Here is a 22,238-nt window from a genome sequence, read left to right on the forward strand (position 1 = left end):
AGTGTGCCGGTTAACCACACACGCTCCACTAACGGTTTAAACAAAGTGCAAAGTGTAATTTCATGGATTAGCACCTTATTCACATTTTCCTAAGTAACTAAGATTGGGAATTTATAAGTGTTTAGTTACTTAGTATTTATCATTAATACTTTTAATGAAGGGAGAATTATAGTCCTTGTCCTACCCGTTCGGCTAACAACCCTCCACCAGTCAAGGAAGCGGTGGGTGAGAGTGGACACCCATTAAACTGCCATTTTATAGGCAGTAACCTTATACCCCCCTTATAGACCGGCTTCGTGAATGAGGCCTACTAACGGTAAGACTGACTTGCTCTTATACATATATTTATTATTAACTTATAATACTATAAAGTATAAGGGTTGAATTTTAACTTTTAAAATTCTAAGGGCTAACTTGGAATTAAAGTATTCATGGGAAAAACTTTACAAATTCCAAAACTTGAGGGCAAGTTTTGAAAATATTCAAAACTAATTAATTCCATAACTTATGTGTTTAAAGTAGTTTTAATTTAAAAAAACTCTTCAAGTTCCATAACTTGAGGACAAGTTATGGAAGACTTTAAACTAATAAAAGAATGTAACTTTTCTTTATTTTTGTAACTTATGGAACTAATTAAGGTTACACATTTTATCATTTAATGAAGTGACTCTTGAACCTCCATAACTTGAGGACAAGTTATGGAGTCATAAAACCATTTAATGAGGACAAGACTCTTCATTTTTGTAACCATTGCCAACTTTTTATGAGTTTTATGAAACTTAAATGTGACTTTTCATATAACTTGAGGACAAGTTACAAAAACACACTTTAGAATCAACTCTTAGATTAAAATGGATTGAAAACACATAATCAATTAACTTTTCTATTAATCTAATAAACTCATATGAACAAAGATAATTCACATCAAAAAAATTTTCAAGTAATTAGCATAACTTTTAAACTAATACAAAACATGAATCTATTGACAATTATCTTTGAAATTGGATTAGCATGAACATTACCACATCAAAAACAAGTTTATAAGTCCAAAAACATCTAAGGGTAATGTTCCTAGTCCATTTCTAGCCAAAACAGTCGAATATATGCTGTCAGGGGTTCCAAAATTTGATTTTTCAGCTAATTTTGCAAGTATAACAAGAAAACAAGCATTTGCTCTGATACCACTGATGGGTTTTGCGCATTCTAACACTCCTAAGTGTACATGCAACCCTAAATACCTTGGATCTATGTTTTCTCTATTATACATGCAATTATGAACTTTCCAAGGTATTACCCTATCTAGCATACAATACTTGATACTTGGGTAATCAAATGGATAGAATACATACCTTTGTTTGATGTAGCTTGTCTCCATGAAGCTTGAGTGCCTAGTGCCCCAAGTGTGACACCTCAAATGGTTCACACAACACCAAATGCACATGGAATGACTTGAGAGAAATGGAACACTCCTTGAAATCGTCTAGCCCTCATATTCACACATTAGTGCACGATTTCTTGAGCCATGGGATTCTTTTATATGGTGGCTATTAGGGTTACACCATGTAACTCATAACTTTACCCATTCCTTATGCTCCATGGATTTTAACCTCCATGGAGTATCCATGGGTCACCCCATGGACTTAGTCCAACATAAGGAATCTTGGATCACAAGCCCACATATATAAGAATGAATGATTTACACAATCAACTCATATATTTAATTAGTCTCCTTTTGATCACTTAATTAATTCCAAATTAATTCTTGATCAATACTAATTAAATAACCTTATTAATATATTAGAACTTATAATATATTAACCAGCCTTAAGTGTTATTTCTCTCATTATAGACTATCCAAATACATGATGCCATGCAACCCAAATGGACCATGCCGGGTCGGGTCAAGTCTTACCAATTATAGTTATGGACTTAGACATTAATCCAACCAAACGAACCATGTCCAACAAGGTTCGATTACGTCTCTCAGCCGCACCATTCAATTGTGGCGTTCTAGGAGGCGTCAATTGCGAAACTATTCCACATTCTGTTAGATAGTCGTGAAACTCAAGACTTAGGTACTCTCCTCCTCGATCAGAGCGAAACATCTTGATTTTCCTGCCCAACTGATTCTCTACTTCATTCTTGAACTCTTTGAACTTTTCAAAGGTTTCTGACAGATATATTCATATCTGCTATAATCATATGTAAAAGTCATGTAGAAGCGACAAGCGTTCCTTGTGGTGGATCTAAAGGGTCCACATACATCAGTATGTATGAGGTCCAATACACCCTCACCCCTTTCACATGTGCTAGTAAAGGGTGACTTGGTCATCTTCCCAAGTAAACAAGACTCACACACTTCATCGTCCCTAAGGTCGAATGACTCCAAGACTCCATCCTTTTGGAGTTGGGATATGCGTTTCTTGTTAACATGGCCAAGGCGGCAATGCCACAAGCATGCTTTGTCCAAACTTGTGGACGAATCAATATTCAAAACATCATTTCCTAAATTATCTATAATTAACACAGATTCATAAATCCCATTACAAGTTAATGCATTGAAATAAAAAACACCATTCAAATAAGCATTAATAGAACCATTGCTATTATCAAATGAATATCTGAAACCTTGTCTAAACAATCCATGAAAAGAAATGATGTTCCTTGCCATATATGGCGAATAGCAACAATTATTTAAATCTAGCCCTAACCCATTACTCAACACTAAGGAATAAACTCCGATCTTGGTGACTGGTGAAGACTTCTTGTTTCCCATGATCAAGTTTATCCTTCCATGCTCCACTTCCCTACTTTCTTTTAGCCCCTGCAAATCAGAACAAATGTGGTAACCACATCCAGTATCAAGGACCCATGAAGTAGCAAGTGATGAGTTATTAGATTTAATTAAATACATACCTGCAAAGGTGGGCTTTATCTTCCCATCCTTAATATCCTGCAGATATTTAGGGCAGCTTCGTTTCCAGTGGCCCTTCTGGTGGCAATAGAAGCACTCTGCTTCCTTGGGGTCAGAAGAGGGCTTAACAGAACCTGCTTTGGTCCCACTAGAAGAGGAACCATCTTGGGTCTTACCCTTTTGGTGGCTCTTAGAAGGAGCCTTCCTCTTCTTACCCTTTCCTTGGCCGATTGCCAACACAAGAGCAGCTACAGTAGAGGATGATGCAATAGATTTGTCCTTGAGGTTGCTCTCAGCCGTCCTCAGGAGCCCTTGAAGTTTACTCAGGGTGACCTTTTCCTTGTTCATATGGTAGGTCATTCTGAACTGGTTGTAGCAGGAAGGCAAGGAGTGGAGGATGATGTCGATAGCCAAATCCTCATCAAACTTAACATTAAGTTTGAGAAGACGATCAACATACCTTTGCATTCTTTGCAAATGAGAGGTTAAGGATTCTCCACTCCCCATCCTAGCGGTGATCATGTTGGTAATGATCTCATAGCGCTCTTGCCTCGCGCTTTGGTGGTACCTGTCCAACAAATCTTGATGCATCTCATATGGATACATGTCCTCATAGGACTTTTGGAGCTCGAGGTTCATGGTGGCCAGCATGATGCAATGAACTTTCATAGCATCACGCTCGTGGGCCTCAAAGGCGGCCATTTCTTCAGGAGTAGCATCTTCTAGGTTGATATTTTCTAGTTTCTCATCGAGGACATATTCTTTGTCCTCGTAGCGAGTTATCATTCGAATGTATCTCATCCACTCGTTGAAGTTCGACCCATCAAATGTCATCTTTTGACATAGGTTCATCAACGAGAATGACCCAGAAGTGTTGTTGTTTGCGTTTGCGTTAGACATCTGAAATAGAAAGAAACAAAGTTTGATTAGAAATGAATCCCCAATTAAACACCCAAATGAGAAATTAGGGCTAGGATCCAACAACATTATTTACAACTTAGAAAAGGGATGCCGTCATCTAAAAGTAAATAATTTGAAGGTAAGTGAATGACGATTCACTAATTTTCACCATGAAAAACGAAAAGAGATTAAGTTTTAAATGTATTTGAAAATTCCTAGATATCTTTTGAGATTCATTAAACATTTCAATGGCATGTTTAAATCTCGATGTGCACTTCAAATTTGGGACTGGGATGCCGAGGATCGCAAACAAGTTGTGAATAACCATGCGAATCAACATGGTGCACCCAATGTCTCTATCACCTAATCAATGCGTCGGTTAGCCACACACACTCCATTGATCTATGATAAACATCGAGCCACCCTTTGTCACCAATGTCAAACCCAAATTAGTGTGCCGGTTAGCCACGCACGCTCCACTAACGTTTGACAGGGGTACAAAGTGTAATTCCATGGAATAGCATCATTTTCACATTTTACCCTAAAGTAACTAAGATTGGGAATTTATAAAACAATGTAGTTACTTTAATATTTCCATTATACTTATAATGAGGAATTAAGTACCCTATCCTATCCGTTCGGCTAACGACCCTGCACCAGTCAAGCAAACGGTGGGTGTGAGTGTACACCCATTAAGCGCCATTTTATAGGCAGCAACCTTATACCCACCTTATAGACTGGCTTCGTGAATGAGGCCTACTAGCGATAAGACTAGCTTATTCTTATACATATATATATATATATATATATATATATATATATATATATATATATATATATATATATATATATATATATATATATATTAATCTTGTAATAGTTAAAGTATAAGATTGAATTTTAAACTTGTAAAATTCTAAGGGTTGAAATTTAAAATTTTTTCAAAAATAAACTTTTCAATCAAAAAATTAAATTTCAAAACTTGAGGGCAAGTTTTGAACTTTTCAAAACACACGGGATCAAATAACAAATAATATAAATCAAACAATTAATTTAGTGATTATCTATATTTGACCTAATTCAATTTCTTGCAAGATAAGCTACCCAATCAATTCAAAAAATCAATCTTAATCATATAAAGAATTTATTATCTAATCAATTGGTAATTATCTTGTGTTTTGGCAAGGATAATCTTTCAATAACAATAAAATTCGAATTTTATCAGTTAAAAGCATATAAGGCAATTACCCTTCACCAAAACAGCAAGAAATCCCGAGATATCCTCTGTCTGAGTCCCAAACTCGCCGAGTAGCAATCTGAACTCGCCGAGTAGGGCCAAATCGCCGAGTCCAGATACTGACTCGCCGAGTTGGTTCAGGCAGAGGCAAGAAAATCGTTTTTCAGCAAGAATTCGACAATTGCATCACATACAACAGAAACCAATCAAGGCTCTGATACCACTGATGGGTTTTATGCATAAGAACAATCCTATGTGCTCATACAAACCCTAATGCTTGGATCTAGGTTTCTCTATTGAACATGCAATGAATCCAAGACTTATAAACCCTAATCTAGCATACATAATATCGAAATTAACATATAACATCGGATCTAGATGTTTACCTCTTCAATGGAAGCTTGAATCTTCTTTCTTGGAGCTTAGAGTCACAAGTGCAACTCCTCTAATGGCTTACAAACACCACAAGCAAGAAGGCAACTATGAGAGAGGAGGGAGGATGCTTAATTTCGGCCTAGGGTTTCTCTTGGGAAGCAAGTCGGCCGAAAATTGAAGCCTATGGGTCTTATTTATACTATAGGCTGCTAGGGTTTCAGTCTAAACCCTAATGGACAGCTTAATGACCAAGCAGCCCAAGGAACCTTCTGGAATAAGGCCCTTGGACGAAAATATGATGATCCCTCATCATAATTTCGTTCCCCCTTAGTCCATTAGGTTTCCCAGCCCAAAACTCAACTATCACACACTTGACAGTTTAAGCCCCTTTATTTAATTAATCTCTTTTAGTCACCCAATTAATTCCTAATTAATTTATGACTAATACTAATTAAATAAATATGATTTCTCCTTTAATATATTATTCTTATAATATATTAATAAACCATAATATCCTCTCACTTTCCTTAAATTACCTTGTCAAGTTGCTTTGGTGAAGGCAACCCAAAATGATCATGCATAACCGGGTCAAGTACATACCAGATATAGTTACGGGCTTAGACACTAATCCAACAGTTATTATACACTTATTATTATTATTCTTATTTTTGTCAGAATGTTTATTGAGTCGTATTCTGTCAGAATGAAAATGAGTGAAAAACGATGTGTGAGAACAAAAATAAATAATAATTAGGGAGAATGCATGAAAATAACGATATTTTTGTAAGGTTGAACGTATTCGCATTGCTAAACAACTTATTTTCTTAGTAATTCTCATAGAATAACATTGTCCACACATCCGCACAATAATTAGTTAGAATACTTGAACCTAGCTATATATATATATATATATATATATATATATATATATATATATATATATATATATATATATATATATATATATATATATATAGGGAAAAGTTCAATAGATAACCATTATTAATTAAGGAACAAATGAACCAATCCAAAGCGTCGAAATTTAAAACGATCAACGACAAAAGGATCGTTGTAGACTTTTACAATGGACGCACTTGCATCGGATTATAAAAAAAACTCACTTCCTTTCTTTTTTCGTTTAAATTTTTTTTAGGCCATGTTTTTTATCGAAAAAAAACCGAGTATACCGTTGTTCACGATTTTTCGTCCTCTTTCCAAAGAGATCCATGATGATATATAAAAAACGAACCTTTTTTTCGAAAAAAACCCACTTCATTTTCTTTGTTCAAAAGTTAAGGTCTATTTTTTATAGAAAAAAATTAATAAATATATCAAAAATCATGCTTTTTTGTACTTTTTAAACATACATTCATATTCATGTAAAAAAACGATATTTCAGTTTAGATTCACATTGTGAATCTGTTCAGATTCATATTCTGAACTTGTTCAGATTCACATTGTGAACCTTCTCAGATTCATAGCGTGCATAATAGTAAGTCAGATTCACATTGTGAATCTGAACTGATCGAGCTTTTTCACATTGTGAATGTTAAAAATTGAAATATTTACAGTTTAGATTCACAGTGTGAATCTACTCTGGTCGAGGTTTTTTTTTGTGAACCTTTTCAGATTCATAGTGTGCATAATAGCAAGTCAGATTCACAATGTGAATCTGAACTGATCGAGCTTTTTCACATTGTGAATGTTAAAATTTGAAATATTTACAGTTTAGATTCACAATATGAATCTACACTGATCGAGGTTTTTTTTTTTTTTTCAAGTCGGTGTTGATGTTTATTAATAGATTACAAAAAAATTAATATTTTTTTGGTATAATTATTATTATTATTTTTTTTGATAAAAATAAACTTAAATATTGAAAAAACTAACAAAATGAAGTGGGTTTTTTTCGAAAAAAAAAACTCGTTTTTTATATATCATCATGGATCTCTATGGAAAGAAGACGAAAAATCGAGAACAACGGTATATTCGGTTTTTTTTCGATAAAAAATGTGGCCTAGAAAATTTAAACGAAAAAAAGAAGTGGGTTTTTTGGTAAGGAGATGGATTTTTTGGTATAATCCGGTGTGTGTGCGTCCAATGTACATGTGTACATCTATTTCCTTGGCCGTTGATCATTATGATTTCCGACGCTCACGATTGGTTTCTTGGTTCCTTGTTAATTATGGTTCTCTATTGAACCTCACCCTATATATATATATATATATATATATATATATATATATATATATATATATATATATATATATAACGTGGTAACACAAATCACACAATTGCTTTTTATATCTTTTTGTATATTCTGATCTATATGATTATATACCAAATCACTTAGATTAGTTACACCTAATACCACCTTCCACATTAAAAGTTAACAAATGAATAAAAGGTCAAACACTAGGATTCTACGTAAACCAATTATTTGTTCTTTGTTGAATAATTTTAGTGGCAAGATAGACTGTGAGTAAATGAAATCAAAAGGAATTCGATGGAACATAGTAATACATGTTGCTTACATATTTATAAGGCGAATATATATACCTTAACATAGACTTTAAAAAAAATAAAAAATAAATAAAAAATAAAAAATAAAAGTAAAAAACGTTTAGAATATTGAAAATTAATGTTTTTAAAAATAATTTTTTAGTTATACTTTTGACCTTATAGTTTTCACATTAAGTTGTTATCACACATTGTAATTATTTAAATATACAGGTTAGAATAGTTACATATTTAAATTGTTTCATCTCAAATGGATCATAAAATATATTTAATTTTGAATTTATTTTTATTTTTAATTATAATACTAAGATTAATCGATTTACATAAACATATATTATACTCATTACATCTCAATGGTCAATTTTTTTCGAAAGAGCATCTCAATGGTCAATTTACTAAAACCTTGTTGGAAAATTTTCGTAATTACAAAAATAAAGATTTTGGTCATATTTTTTGTTAATTTGAACATTCAATGTTATTATAGTTAATCAACATGAATAAACATAATTTCATTTGATTTAATAAATAACCTATTTTACTATTTTTTTACTTTAACAAAGTAACTTAATATGTTTTTATATTTTATGTTATTTGTAAAGAGTCGGCCCAAAAGGAGTTCAAGGTGTTCAAGGTGTGTGACCGTAGAGGGCTCCGAAAAATATAAGGTCTGATCTAAGGTTAAATTATATATATATATATATATATATATATATTAAATTACATTATATGAGTTCTAGTTCGGTTTGCCAAGTCATGCACGTTTAGTTCTTCCGTTCCAAACGACTAGGGTTAGATCCTCGTTACTATGTAAATTTTAACGCTTTATTAGTTTTTCCCATGGTTTCATGAATCATTATCGCCATTAACTTAAGTTCCTACTTTGTTTTTCTTTTAAATTAATCACTTTCCATGTTTTTTAACCATTTTTTAGTCACTCATACAATTGATTAGAATTTATCAACCCCTTCAACAATTTAGTCCATTCAACAATTTAGTCCATTAAGTAATTTCCAAGTGAGTGATTCAATTAATCACTTCCCCCTCCCTCCCTCCACCCCACTTTTTTTTCTTAATTAGTTACCATTTTTTTTATTTTCGCCGCCCACCATAATTGATTAACATCATCCCTTAATTAGAGCATCTGCAATTCACTCCCATTTTTCATTATTTCCCTCATTCTTCTCTAACATTATCTCATTTATTTCCCTATTTTGGAGGAAATAAATAGTATAACACCAAATATGATATTATACTATTCATTTCCCCCAAAATGGGGATGAACTTTGAGTTGTCGATTTTAGTCCCTCTTTTTATATATTTATACATTTTTAGTTTATTTTTATCTATTAATTATAATTTAAATGTAATATTTAATACTTATAATATCGTATTATATATTAAATGATATTAATTAATTATAAATATAAAGTTTGTTTTTTGTTTATCAAGATCATAATAAAATTTAAATACATATTGAAATTTTAAAACACGATAACGTATTTTACAAAAATGTTATAATTAAGTGTTATAAATATAATCTTATTTATTTAATATTATTATAATGAAAAAAAATATAGATTATATAGTTGTTAAAACCAAATTAATAGAAAGGTGTGTTTGACAATTTATATAATTTAAAAGAATAGAATTTATATTTTTTGATGGTAAAAAAATAGAATAGAGTTGGAGATAAAACATTATTTACCGTATTTTTTACTCCATTTTTTGTGGAAAAAATGGAAGTGAGTTGGAAAGGGTCTTAGTAATTTTGTTCAATAAGAAAGTATAATCGAATGATTTGAGTCTCTGTAACTATAAAAGGTAATCTATTGAATTATATGTAAGTCTCTATGACTATAAAAGGTAATCTAGTTAACCATCGTTTTTTCATAATAATATCGAGTTCGTGTATTTTTTAATGCTTTGGCTCTCTCTCTCTCTCTCTCTCTCTCTCTCTCTCTCTCTATATATATATATATATATATATATATATATATATATATATATATATATGCCATTATTATTTTGCATAGAGGGCCTTAAAAATCAATGGACCGGTCCTGTATTTATAACAAGTATAATTTTTAATTAATAAAAAGCCACCTCTTTAGAAAATTATAACTATTATTTAAAAACTTAGTTTTAGGTCAATTTGTTTGTTTTTTTTTTTGTTTTGTTAATTTGACATTTTAGTATAGGTTTTGTTATTTAATATTATATTTAAATAATTTTACTATTAAATATATTTTTTTGTCTTTGGACAATTATTTTTAAGTTTATTCCATTTTTTTATTTATGGTTTGAGTTTAACATAATATTTAGATTAAAAAAACTAATTATATTTAATTAATCATTATGAAATTGTGGCATTCAAAAAATATTGAAAAATATATGGAATTAAAATAAGAAATGAGTGTAATAAATGAATTAAGAAAAGAAATTGAAAAATCTTCCAATATTCAAAGTGATTAAAGTCAAATGACTTCTTTTATAGTATACTAGATGTATACAAATGCATTGTCGCAAAATTTGGAATGGATATGAGTTAGTTATCAAAGGTTTCAATTCCAATTTTGGTAAGTAGGTCTACACTTTCGCATACCAGTGGATTTATTATGTTTGTAAAGATAGGAGATTTGTAAGTAAAACTAAAGCTACCTTTGACGTACTAGCTGAAAAAATAGTTGTTAGTTGAAAAACTAGTTGATATCTGAAAAATTAGTTGTTAGCTGATAAAAACTAAAAATTTGTAGAAACTAGTTGATAAGTTAGCTGAAATATATAAGAAGACATAAAAGGTCATTAGAAAAATATGATGTTTATAATTAATTAAGGGTTTATTTTGAAAATTTAAAAAAAAAAAAACTAGTCTAAATAATTTTTCAAAAGTTAGCTTTTAAGCTTTTTGGTTTGCCAAAAATGACAAATTAAAAAAACTTTGTTAAATATCTTAGTTGTGACGCGTTAAACACATAAATAAAAGTGACACATAGATCTAGGATTAATTGTGAATATTTTTTTGGGACATATATCTCTATTATTAGATGGCTTTTATTTTTATAATTATAATTATAGTTACAATATAAATTTATATTTTTAGCATAAGTTATTATTAATATTATATCCATATTGATAGTATGTATTTATTTCGTATTTATACTATTACTTTTTTTTTCTTTTAATTATTATCACCATATATTAGAATTATTTATTGACATCGTTATTATTATTCACAGTTTTAAATATTTATGCATAAAGCAAACACGAAATTAGATTGCCATTGAACTTATATGCCACCAAGTGAAAAGTGATCCGGGGTATTTGAGGCATGATTCAACATGTAAACAGGGTTAGTTTAATTTTAATTCAAACAAGACTTTGATAAAACGCTATCACGTATATTGGAAGGATGTCTCTTAACCAAAAGATAAGAGATTCATTGTCATAGTGAACATGGTCGGTCCTGAGGATGTAAATATCTTCAAATACCCCAAACGAATTAGTAAAAAAAGGCACATATCCATATTAATATATAATACATAATAAAAAAAAATCGGACCCTGTGTAGCTGCATGCCCGGTCCTGAGGGTGTGCAGGGTGTGCACTCCCACAAGACCCCGAAAAAAATAACGCCCGAATTTCAGACAACTTATATAATAAAGATGTTAATATATACAGATAACATTACGCAAAAAATATAAAAACGAATTCTGGTTCAACTGGCAAATGTTGTTGTGTGTATTCCCCTATGTTCGATCCCCGGCATCTACAACTTTTTTTTTAGTAATCGTTGTTTTAGTAATAAATAAATTTTACTTGTACATCTTTGTAAAAAAGTTATAGTTTCCTTTTACGTGGACAAGGTTTAATTCTTGTTACCCTACCTTCAATATTGTTTTTTATTAATCACTTTTTTTTCTTACCCCACCTTTTTATTAATTAGTTTTCTTATTTTCATTCCCACTTTTTTTTTATTAGTTAGTTTTTTTAATTCCCCATTTATGATGTAACTGTTTTCTTTAATTATTTTTTCTAATTGCTCTCACTATTAGGGCCCATCTTTTTAATTTTCGTATAGGGAACTCAAAATCAGCGGACCAACACTGGTAATATGGAGCTAAAATCGAGGAATATGAAGCTAACTAGTAGAATTTAGATTACTTTCTGAAAGTTCTTTATAAAAATTGAACATGCTAAGTGATTACAATTGGAGAGCATGCTAAGTGATTACAATTGGACAAACACTACAAAAAAAAATGGTTGCTATAAGGGTAACAAAAGTCGTCGTTGTGGGCTTGTGGCCTTGTGGGTACTCAACAACGACATGCCCAAGTTAAAAATGTTTATTAAATTAACTTTCAAGTTCTAACAACATCACCGACATACAATCTATAAAAACAATGCATGACCAAATTAATCATGTCTTTAAATCTTTACAAATCTACAATATTTACTGGTCTTTCCGTCTCACGAAAGAGTACAAAACAATATAACTATCGACATACATGAATTTTATTATAAAAATATGGTAGTTGTTCCAGAGTCAAACCTTGTTTTAAGTCTAATAATTTTTATATACATGTTTGGAGCAAGCCTACTCTTATATCAATTATTTAAATCGGATGCTTATATATAAAGTACATGGAAACGGGATATCAATTTATGGTCAATTATAATAAATAATATTATGGAAAAAGTCACAATTAATAGGGTCAATACGTTATCTATGATTGATAATATTATCATCTATTAGACCATTTTCGTGTATATATAAATTTCTATGAAAAATGTTGATATTGATACGTACCAACGACTAAAAGAATCTAAAGCTGCATTCTACACACAATGTAATTAAAAATTAAACATTCATAGTCAAATAATAAACGATTGAGTGAGTTGTAAACAGTACGGCATAATCGAATGAAGTACAAAAAGTAATGACTGATTCAAAAATATTAACGCGGGAATACATCATCATAAAAAAACAAACATAATATAATTACACTGAATTTTAGCATATAAATACCATTTTTTACGTTTTAACATAAATATGTGTGAAAATTTTATATAGATAACGTTAAATAACTTATTTCCCATCATTAGATTTTAAAGACACATTTTGTTGACACAAAACTATTGAAAATTGAAATACCTAACAAGGAGATAATAAAATTATTTATAAATAATGCATTAAGCGGCCCATAAATCCATATACTCTCAAACAATCCAAGTTAAAACCACAATATTATATTATGCAAAAGCCCAAAAGCCCAAAAGATTAAATACACAATAAAACGTCAGTAAGTCATTATATTGTGCACAGTAGTAGAGGTGCACAAATACCGGTTTAGGTTTAAAAGAAACCCAGTTACTACAAGAAATCAGTTTCGGTTATAGTTGGTTTAGTTTTTTGAAAAATAAAATTTTGTTAATCAATCGATTTTTCGGTTTAAAAAAAAAGACAGGTTTTCGATTTGAAAAAAATAAAAAAATAAAACTGATTCTAAACCACGAGTTCAGCTTTACCGGTCCTGTTCTCAAAAAATCGATTTTGAAAAAATAATAATAATAATAATAATAAAAATAATAAAAAGTCCGATTTTATTCCACAAGTTCTCAAAAAACGAGTTCATTAAAAGGCCAAAAGGCCCAAACATTAATGATTCAAATATCTTTTCTAAGCACAACGCCATATTTCTTCTTCATACAGGCTTATTATTGACATACAAATAGTCTAATACAACTATACAAGTACGAGTTTGAAATATAAGCATGTTTGAGTTTTAGATTTTAAAAACTTGACTTGAAGTATCATCGAACTTTTTAGTCTTATGTATTTATGGTCAAATTTCTGTGTATAATTTTGGATTGAGCTTAGGTGGAACTTAATTTATCAAAATGATTTTGTATACATGTTTTCGAGCTATTTTGTTGAATGTATATTTAGTATATATATTTTAGTCCCATTTTATGGGTTTTCATTTTTGTACTTCTTTTTTTCTCCCTCCAATGGAATGAAATCATCTTTTGAAAACTGATTTGAATTACATTAGGGTATAAAAACAAAAGAAACAATAACACTATTTAACACTATCCACTCTATTGAGGTCGAAAAATAAAACCAATATAGATTTAGTTGCGGTATTGGATATAGTTCTTGAAGACAAATATTCTGGTTTCAGATTTGAACATTGATTGTTGTGGTAATGGATATAGTTGCTTTCAATCTAGTTAGATTAGTTGATATAATTTTTCGTTCTTATTTTCATATCCATTGCAGATATGGATTTTTAAAGCAATTTAAGTATTTTTGTGACGCTTTTGTACAACTTAGCTAGGCAGCACATGAGCCACAATATTACATTGTGAGTTGATTCATAGACAATCACACACAACAATAAATATTTCATATAACATACAAATTATATAATTCTCTAATATATATAACAAAAAAAAAATGTTATGTACTTATGAAATGAGGTATTTCTCTACACATGGCGAGCCTGGATGGAACGTTGCACCATGCCACAAAGAACACGTCATCATTTATTAATAAAAAACCACGTAAGTATAATGGATAGTTAGAATATCGGGACTCTATTAAACTTAATTTGGTACTTAGTAGATGATATATTTTTTAATTTTTTTGTTACCAAAGTTTATTTATTTATTTTTCTTACATAATGTAAAAAATACCTCAAGTAAATATCAGTAATATCAATGTAAACTAATCCGCTTTCAAAAAAAATGACAGAATTTTCAATCAAATAAAAATAAAAGACATTATTTACATTTTCTTGTTTAGGTACTTATAGGATTTTGTAATTATTTTAAAATAATATACTATTTTATATCGCAATGTTTTAATAAATTAAATTAAACTAGCATAATAAAAAGATAAGAATATAAGATAAATTTCAATAAAGGTGTTTTTTCAACTTTAAAGTAAACAAAAATATCTTAAATGCAAACCAAATGTGAAATATATATTATCCACGTTATCAGTTTATCAAGACCCATTTTCGACCATTAAAAGAAACGTAAAATAAGGAAAAAAAACATTGTGGGTCTCGTATTTGTGAAACGAGGAATTTAAGGAAACAACACAAAACGATTTTTTGGAGAAAAACGTGAAGAACCAAACAGTAAAAACGGTCTTGTAATGGTATAAAAACATTTCCTACGCCCACACGGATACCACAATCCCAGGTAGCACCTGGAAGAAGCCAACTTCTTCTTCCTGGTCTTTTAATAAAATTTTATATTTTCTATTTTCTTCTATCTATCCTGTTTTATATTATTATATACACACCGATATATAAAAAATATATATATTCTAGGTGTCTCCGGGATTGTGTGATGGATACTCTAAAATTTGTTTTTTTCTCTGCGTTTCTTAGCGTCACATTGACGTTAGTGAACGCAGAAGATCCTTATGTCTTCAATGAGTGGAAGGTCACCTACGGGACAATGTCCCCTTTAGGTGTCCCACAACAGGTCATTTTAATTAATGACAAATTCCCTGGACCCGTCATTAACTGCACGAGTAACAACAATATCCTCGTCAATGTTTTCAACAACCTTGACGAGCCTTTCCTCCTCACCTGGAACGGTGTCCAGCACCGGAAGAATTCCTGGGTGGATGGCACACCGGCGACGATGTGCCCTATCCAGCCAGGAACCAACTTCACTTATAAGTTTCAGGTGAAGGATCAGATCGGTACTTACTATTACTTCCCCACCACCGCCCTGCATAGGGCGGCTGGTGGCATCGGCGTCCTGCAAGTGCATAGCCGGCCGTTGATTCCGGTTCCCTTTGATAATCCGGCTGATGAGTTTGCAGTGGTGGTCGGAGATTGGTTCAAGAAAGGTCACAAGTCTATGAAGAATCTTCTCGATGGCGGCAACTCCATCGGCCGCCCTGACGGCCTCCACATCAATGGAAAATCGGCTCAGGTCAGCGCACCGGCGGAACCGTCGTGGACTTTCGAGGCTGGAAAAATTTACCGGTTTAGGTTTTGTAATGCCGGAATGAGGACTTCGGTTAATTTTAGGTTTCAAGGACATGATATGAAGTTAGTGGAGCTTGAAGGGTCCCACCTGATGCAAAATGATTACATGTCAATGGACCTTCATGTGGGCCAATGTATGTCAGTGTTAGTCGCCGCCGATCAACCACCCAAAGACTACTACCTAGTGGTGACAAGCAGGTTCACCAAGACCCTAATGACCACCGTCGCTACAATCCGGTACACCGGAGGAAACGGGCCAGCATCGCCTGAGCTCCCACCTCCACCGCCGGAAAACACCGCCGGAGTTGCGTGGTCGATAAACCAGTTCAGAACATTCCGGTGGAACTTAACCGCGAGTGCCGCCCGGCCAAATCCACAAGGTTCTTACCATTACGGACAGATTAACATCACTCGCACCATGAAGTTTGTGAACAGCAGGAATTATATCGACGGAAAGCTTAGGTTTGCTTTGAATGGAGTCTCCCATAAGGACCCACCGACGCCATTAAAGCTTTCTGAGTATTTCGGATTGGCTGAGAAAGAATTCAAATATAACCTCGTCCCAGATGAGCCACCACCGGAAGTTGAAAAGAACTGCAAGGTAGCACCAAATGTATTGAACGCAACCTTCCGAAACTTCGTGGAGATCATATTTGAGAACAGAGAGAACACGATTCAGTCGTATCATCTAGATGGGTACTCATTTTTCGCGGTGGCGATAGAACCAGGGAGGTGGAGTCCGGAGAAGAGGAAGAATTACAACCTAGAAGACGCAGTAAGCAGACACACCGTACCTGTGTTTCCGGGATGTTGGGCGGCGGTGATGACCACCCTTGATAACGCCGGAATGTGGAGTTTGAGATCGGAGATGTGGGAGAGGTTCTATTTGGGACAGCAGCTGTACTTCAGCGTACTCTCGCCGGAGAAATCCCTGAGAGACGAGTATAACTTACCGGAAACTTCATTGCTTTGCGGCGTTGTTAGCAATTTGCCCAGGCCAGCACCATACGTTTAGATTTAAATCTTTTCTGTAAGTAATTAATTAAGTTTTTGCCCCTTTTTTGTGTGGCCAAACAAACGGATTAAGATAAGAAATTGCAAGGGAAAATGTGACATTCGAATTTGAATTTGAATTTGAATTTGAATAAATATATATAATATGTATGTACATGATCTTGTTGTAATCATCCCTTGATCAAATGAATTGGCCTTTCTGGTTGTTCGATTTCATTATTAATTAGTCTATATCTTCTTCAACAATTCGCTACAAATAACTTGTAATCATCCTCGATCAAATGAGAATTTGGCTTTTTTTTATTATTATTGTTCAGTTTTTGGTGCAATTGATCTTATTCGACTGATTCTTACGACAATTCTGACGATTAAAACATACAATTTCACTGTGTGATCATCATATTCATATTCTATCTATGAAATGAGTTAGGGTTTTTCTTTTTCGATGTTGCATGAGGTAAAAGCATGTGTAAGTAAGAAAATGTACCATTTGGAATGGCTTCACAGGAGGTGGTGTAGGAACTCCGGCCATCGTCATCACCGTAACATTGTGGTGGCCGGCGGGGACCTTACGGCGGGAGTCGTCAATGCTCGAATCAGACAATTTCATTTGGGCATTTGAATAATACCGGTCTAAGTTGGTTCCTTAAATTGTTCATTTTGAATTGTTTAACCGTTTTAATGATCTATTTATTAAATCTTACGATACGATTAACTAAAGCAATTATTTTAGTTTTGTTAATTTAGGTCGTAAAAAATTATAAATAAAATTGAATGAAAAAAAATTTATATAAATATTTGTAATTTTTTGTCATCTATAAATAAATAAATATATCGATATATGTCCACATCAGACCGTAAAAATTTAAATTAACGAAGGATGAAGCGTGCAACTTTTAACCAAACAATGGACGGTCCGAGTTAATTTCTGAAAATAGGGACCAAGCGTGCATTTTAGCATCTGCACGAGGGACGATTCGTGTAATTTACTCTTTTTCTGTTGAAAAATCATTTGGTTCCATTTTCAATAATTTAGTTTCAGCTCTTTCGGTTTGAAAAATCATTCAATTTCAGATTGTATTAAAAAACCAAACAGCAAATTTCAGTTTTTATAATTTTGTCTAGGAGTGCATCTTTCATATAAATACATGAACTATTTCTATAATTTAATCTAACAAATATTAAATTATTACTGGGATTGTCGGATTTATTTACTCGGTCTGTTTTTCATAAAAACAAACCCACCCGTAAAAATCATGTTTTTCAAAAACCAAAAATTATTTGAAAAAACTTAATCTAGTCAAAGTTGTCAATTTATTAAATGTTTTTATTGTGAGAACAAATAAATTATTCATAGAAAATTACCAAAAAAAACAACTTTTTCTAATTTAAACAAAAACAAAAAGACACAATATTTTGCCAACAATTTAGTTTAACATCTTTAAAATTACATTGTTTGACCGGCATTTGTATGTAATAATAGCTGTGATAGAACTTTTATCAAAAAATTTATTGTTTTTATCACAAACTAAAACTAGGTGTTAAATCGGAAAATTTTATAAAATATATTGTTTTTTATGTTATTAGTCTTTTTTCTGAAAAAGACAAACTAATTTACTCCTAATAACAACATATGTCTCCATGGAGACTTGAACATATGACATCTCAATTACGATAGCCTCTCCTTACCACTAAGACAAAGACCCTTTGGTTATTAAGCCCTTTGTATTTGTATTTGTATTTTTATTTTCTTTGCTATCGGAAGTCTTCTGCCGAAACAATCTCCTAACTTTATGGTGGGAGCTACCGATCATCCTGCCTTTCTCTTACTCCATTTGTATAGAATTAGAGTAATCTTATTGACTTAGATACTGTTTTTTTTTTTTTAGTAAAATGTTTGCAGTCTGCGGACCACATCTGTAGACATCTGCAGTAGAAGGGGTGGATCAAACGTCTGCAGTCTGAAAAAAGAAGATTGTTTGTTTTTTTAACATCTGCAGACTACTAAAATAAACTAAAATCTAAATAAACTGGTTATTTTTAAACGTCAAAATGATTTTTTAATATTTTTATGACTTTGTTATAAATAATTAACAAATCTAGATCAATTATTATGTATTATTGTATAAAAAGTGAAAATAAAATGGTACGAATTAACGTATATATTTGATAAAAACCAACAACTTTGGTCGCAAAGTTATACTTAAACATTGTAATTAGGAATCAAAAAATTTGATACATAAATGGATGGAAATAAATTTCGATTTTTCTAATTAAATCAATTAAAAATGTACCATAAATATTTTTCTTAGAAATTGACGATACTGTATTAAATAATGTTTTATAAAATTTGGTACAGAAAATATAAGAATATATTATGATTTTTTTTTTCATATTTATATAAACTCCTCCGGTTTCAATCAAACGCGTTTTCTAAAATTTTCATTGAAATTTGAAAATGAAAACTCACCTCTATTTTCTAAAATCATTTTCGTAGAAAATGAAAACAATTTTCCACAACCAAACGCACCTTTTTTTTTTTTTTTTTGTAAACTTATTTTAATAAAATAATGCTGTATTTGTTTGTAATTTTATTATAAATCATAGCGTTCACAAATCAATAAATAATCATGATAAAGTAACAACAATTTGAAAATAATAAATTTAAGACACAATTACAAATTTGGTACATGAAATTAACCCAAAATTATAACTTCAATCTAAACCCTAACCCATATAAAATAAAGATTTATAATTTAATAAACTTAAAACAAAGTTACAAATTTCGTCCATATGATCAACCCAAGATCACAAATTCAGTCCAGATTTTCAAATTGTCTAAATACTAACCTTAAATTTCCATTTTGTTGCAAATACAATCCCAAACCCATATAAAATGACTTCATATCAAGTAACAACAATTACAATTAATAATGTCAAGTCAAATAAATGGCCAAAACACAACCTTATCCAAATCCCCAATCAAGCCAACAAACCACTAGAAATCAAACTGTTCACAATATAACAAAAAAAAAAAGCTAGCTTTGCTTTTCTTGCTTATTATTCTGTTCATAATTATTTCCATGTCGGATTATTATTCAAATTTCAATTGAAGAAGCACGCGGGTGGGGTAGGTGTATACACAGGTTCACAAATTCAAATAACATTCTTTTTCTTTTACCATATACTTCATTTCATGTCATGTCCTGTCATATCATATCATGAGTTTTTTAAAACCCAAGACTATCTTTGACTTTGAGGGGGGTCCACATTTCGCACATTTGCCCCAGTCATCCCTTCGATTGCATCTTTTGTTATTTCCACAAAGTGTCCAACCATTTCATGAAATTGTTTCAGCCCCGATAATGGTAGAATGATTGATGACCTATCAGATCCTGCCACCTGTCCACATCATCATCACCATAATTTCATTCTCTTATTAAGGTAATATAGTTTGAAAGATCTACCAATTGTAGCATTGCACTTTTCAACTTCTATCCTAATAAATTGTACTCTAAAGAAAAAAAAAATACCTCAGATATTCTCAAGTAATGGCCACGGTTGTTGCTTCCAAGGTCAAAGAAAAACCTTTTCTGATCAGCTCTGATCACTTTGGAGACACCAAAGCCACCACTTTCATCAGAAGATGGAGGAGGCAACTCAAATGTAGATGTCAACTCAGATGATGCTGGAGGGGTAGTTTGGGAGCTGTTTCCAGCTATAAATCCAGCTCCAACATCATCAGATAGACCAACAAGTCTCTCTGGAGTGATGGCATCGGTATTTTGCTGATTATAGAAAAACAGGAAGAAATTGGATCATGAAGACGGGAAGATGGATTGGTTGCTTGAAAAGAAAGGTGGAGAAAGGTTGAAAATGGAACCTGATTGGGAAGAACAAAAAGCTTAGATGCTTCATTTATCTCTTCCAAGATGTTCCTGAATGCACTCCACCCTTCATCTCTAGTGCTTCCTGCTGGGACAATTATAGTACTCCTGTTTCTACTAACTGAAGCTTCGGATACCTGTAGACATACTCCATTAACACAGGATATGCTTTCATGTTTCATGTTTTTAAAGATTCTGTTTGTGTACAATAACAGGTTGCATTTAGAAGTTAGAACCTATTCTTTAACTAAAGCTTTGAAGATTAGCAATCAGAACAAACATTATTGCATTTTCTTTTGGTATATCCATATTGCAAATTTGCAAATACAAAGTATACAAAAGTGATTCCTACATAAGGAAACCCTATAAACTTCAATGTTTTTAAGCATACTGAGTCAAACTGCGTACCTTGAGAAATCGACCCCTCCTGTTTTCCCCAATGTCAAAGTAAAACACCTGAAGAAAGAACCCTAATCAGAAAGGTAATTGGATAAATATGAAAGTTATTTGAAAGAAAAATCTATGATAATTGTCGAGAAACTAGGAAAGTCAATCCCACATTTTGCAGAGTAATATATATGACAGCATATGTATAGTATGTGAAATGTGTAATATAATAAATTGCCTTGCTATCAAGCTGGAGTTCCTTGCTAGAAATATCTTGGTCATCAGAAGTGACGTAGTAGTTGAAGATATCAAAGAACCAAGAGATTCCATTGAAAGGAACGATTATGGTGGACCTTGTCGCCGACGTCTTCTCCGATATCTTCAGGTAACGACCGCGCGGATTCTCCTTGAGATCAAAGTAAAACAGCTTATGTTCCACCTGTAACGTCTTAGACAACAGCTCCACGTCATTCCCACCGCTTCCTGCACCTCCGCCGCCACCCGAGTTAAACTCCATCTCCTCCGTCCCACGCCGCCTTTAGATTCAAACAGAACTCACAAATGCCAAGATGTTATACTTGAACTCTTAGCTTGCTCAATGAAATCCAATCAATCAAATCAAGCAGGGTGAATAATTGATACTCACATAATGAATTGCAGCGTGAAAGAGCAGATCTGGAATTATTCGAGTGAGAATTCGAACTGAAAATAGATATTAGGGTTTCAGACTTGACCCAGTCTCGTCTTCCTTCGTCACATAAACAAAACAACCGGTTTTATTATATGTTCGTCGCGAAAAGAACTTCACCTATTTTATACTTTACCTACCTAAACTTTTAGCATATGTCGTTATGTACCCAATATCTTCATAATGTTCTATGTTCGCCCCTTCTTTAAGTGGCATTCTATCAACTATCGGAAATAAAAAATCATACCCCTTTCTTTCATAAAAATATAGAAGCATGCAATAACCACACTCATGTCAATGACCC

The 22,238-nt window shown here is 32.0% G+C and overlaps 2 protein-coding genes across 2 annotated transcripts; one reads left to right on the top strand and one right to left on the bottom strand.

Moving 5' to 3' along the window:
- The first annotated feature begins 15,138 nt into the window (after positions 1 to 15,138).
- LOC145159614 (L-ascorbate oxidase homolog) lies at positions 15,139 to 17,188 on the top strand. Its single transcript, XM_079078634.1, has one exon. It carries the CDS (start codon positions 15,306 to 15,308, stop codon positions 16,971 to 16,973), a length of 1,668 nt encoding a protein of 555 aa, XP_078934760.1. The 5' UTR covers positions 15,139 to 15,305; the 3' UTR covers positions 16,974 to 17,188.
- A 2,668-nt stretch (positions 17,189 to 19,856) lies between these two features.
- LOC145159615 (purin-rich alpha 1) lies at positions 19,857 to 22,015 on the bottom strand. The gene is made up of 6 exons (XM_079078635.1): positions 21,893 to 22,015; positions 21,485 to 21,782; positions 21,268 to 21,315; positions 20,856 to 20,996; positions 20,506 to 20,760; positions 19,857 to 20,374 (listed from the first exon to the last, which is right to left on the bottom strand). Coding segments are annotated over exons 1-6 (903 nt in total). The 5' UTR covers positions 21,895 to 22,015; the 3' UTR covers positions 19,857 to 20,215.
- Between the last annotated feature and the right edge of the window lie 223 nt (positions 22,016 to 22,238).

This window comes from Lactuca virosa, chromosome 2, assembly GCF_052849685.1.
Source record: "Lactuca virosa cultivar CGN04683 chromosome 2, Lactuca_virosa_CGN04683_v6, whole genome shotgun sequence".
Classification (NCBI taxonomy): domain Eukaryota; kingdom Viridiplantae; phylum Streptophyta; class Magnoliopsida; order Asterales; family Asteraceae; genus Lactuca; species Lactuca virosa.

Bases quoted from the DNA above. Each gene is read 5' to 3' on its own strand.
- LOC145159615 (XM_079078635.1), bottom strand. The intron at 20,761-20,855 runs GTTCCATTTTCA...TTCTATAATCAG, and splicing joins TTTTTGTTCTTCCCAATCAG to CAAAATACCGATGCCATCAC. The intron at 20,375-20,505 runs GTATTTTTTTTT...TGATGTGGACAG, and splicing joins ATTACTTGAGAATATCTGAG to GTGGCAGGATCTGATAGGTC.
- LOC145159614 (XM_079078634.1), top strand. From the start codon at position 15,306: ATGGATACTCTAAAATTTGTTTTTTTCTCTGCGTTTCTTAGCGTCACA.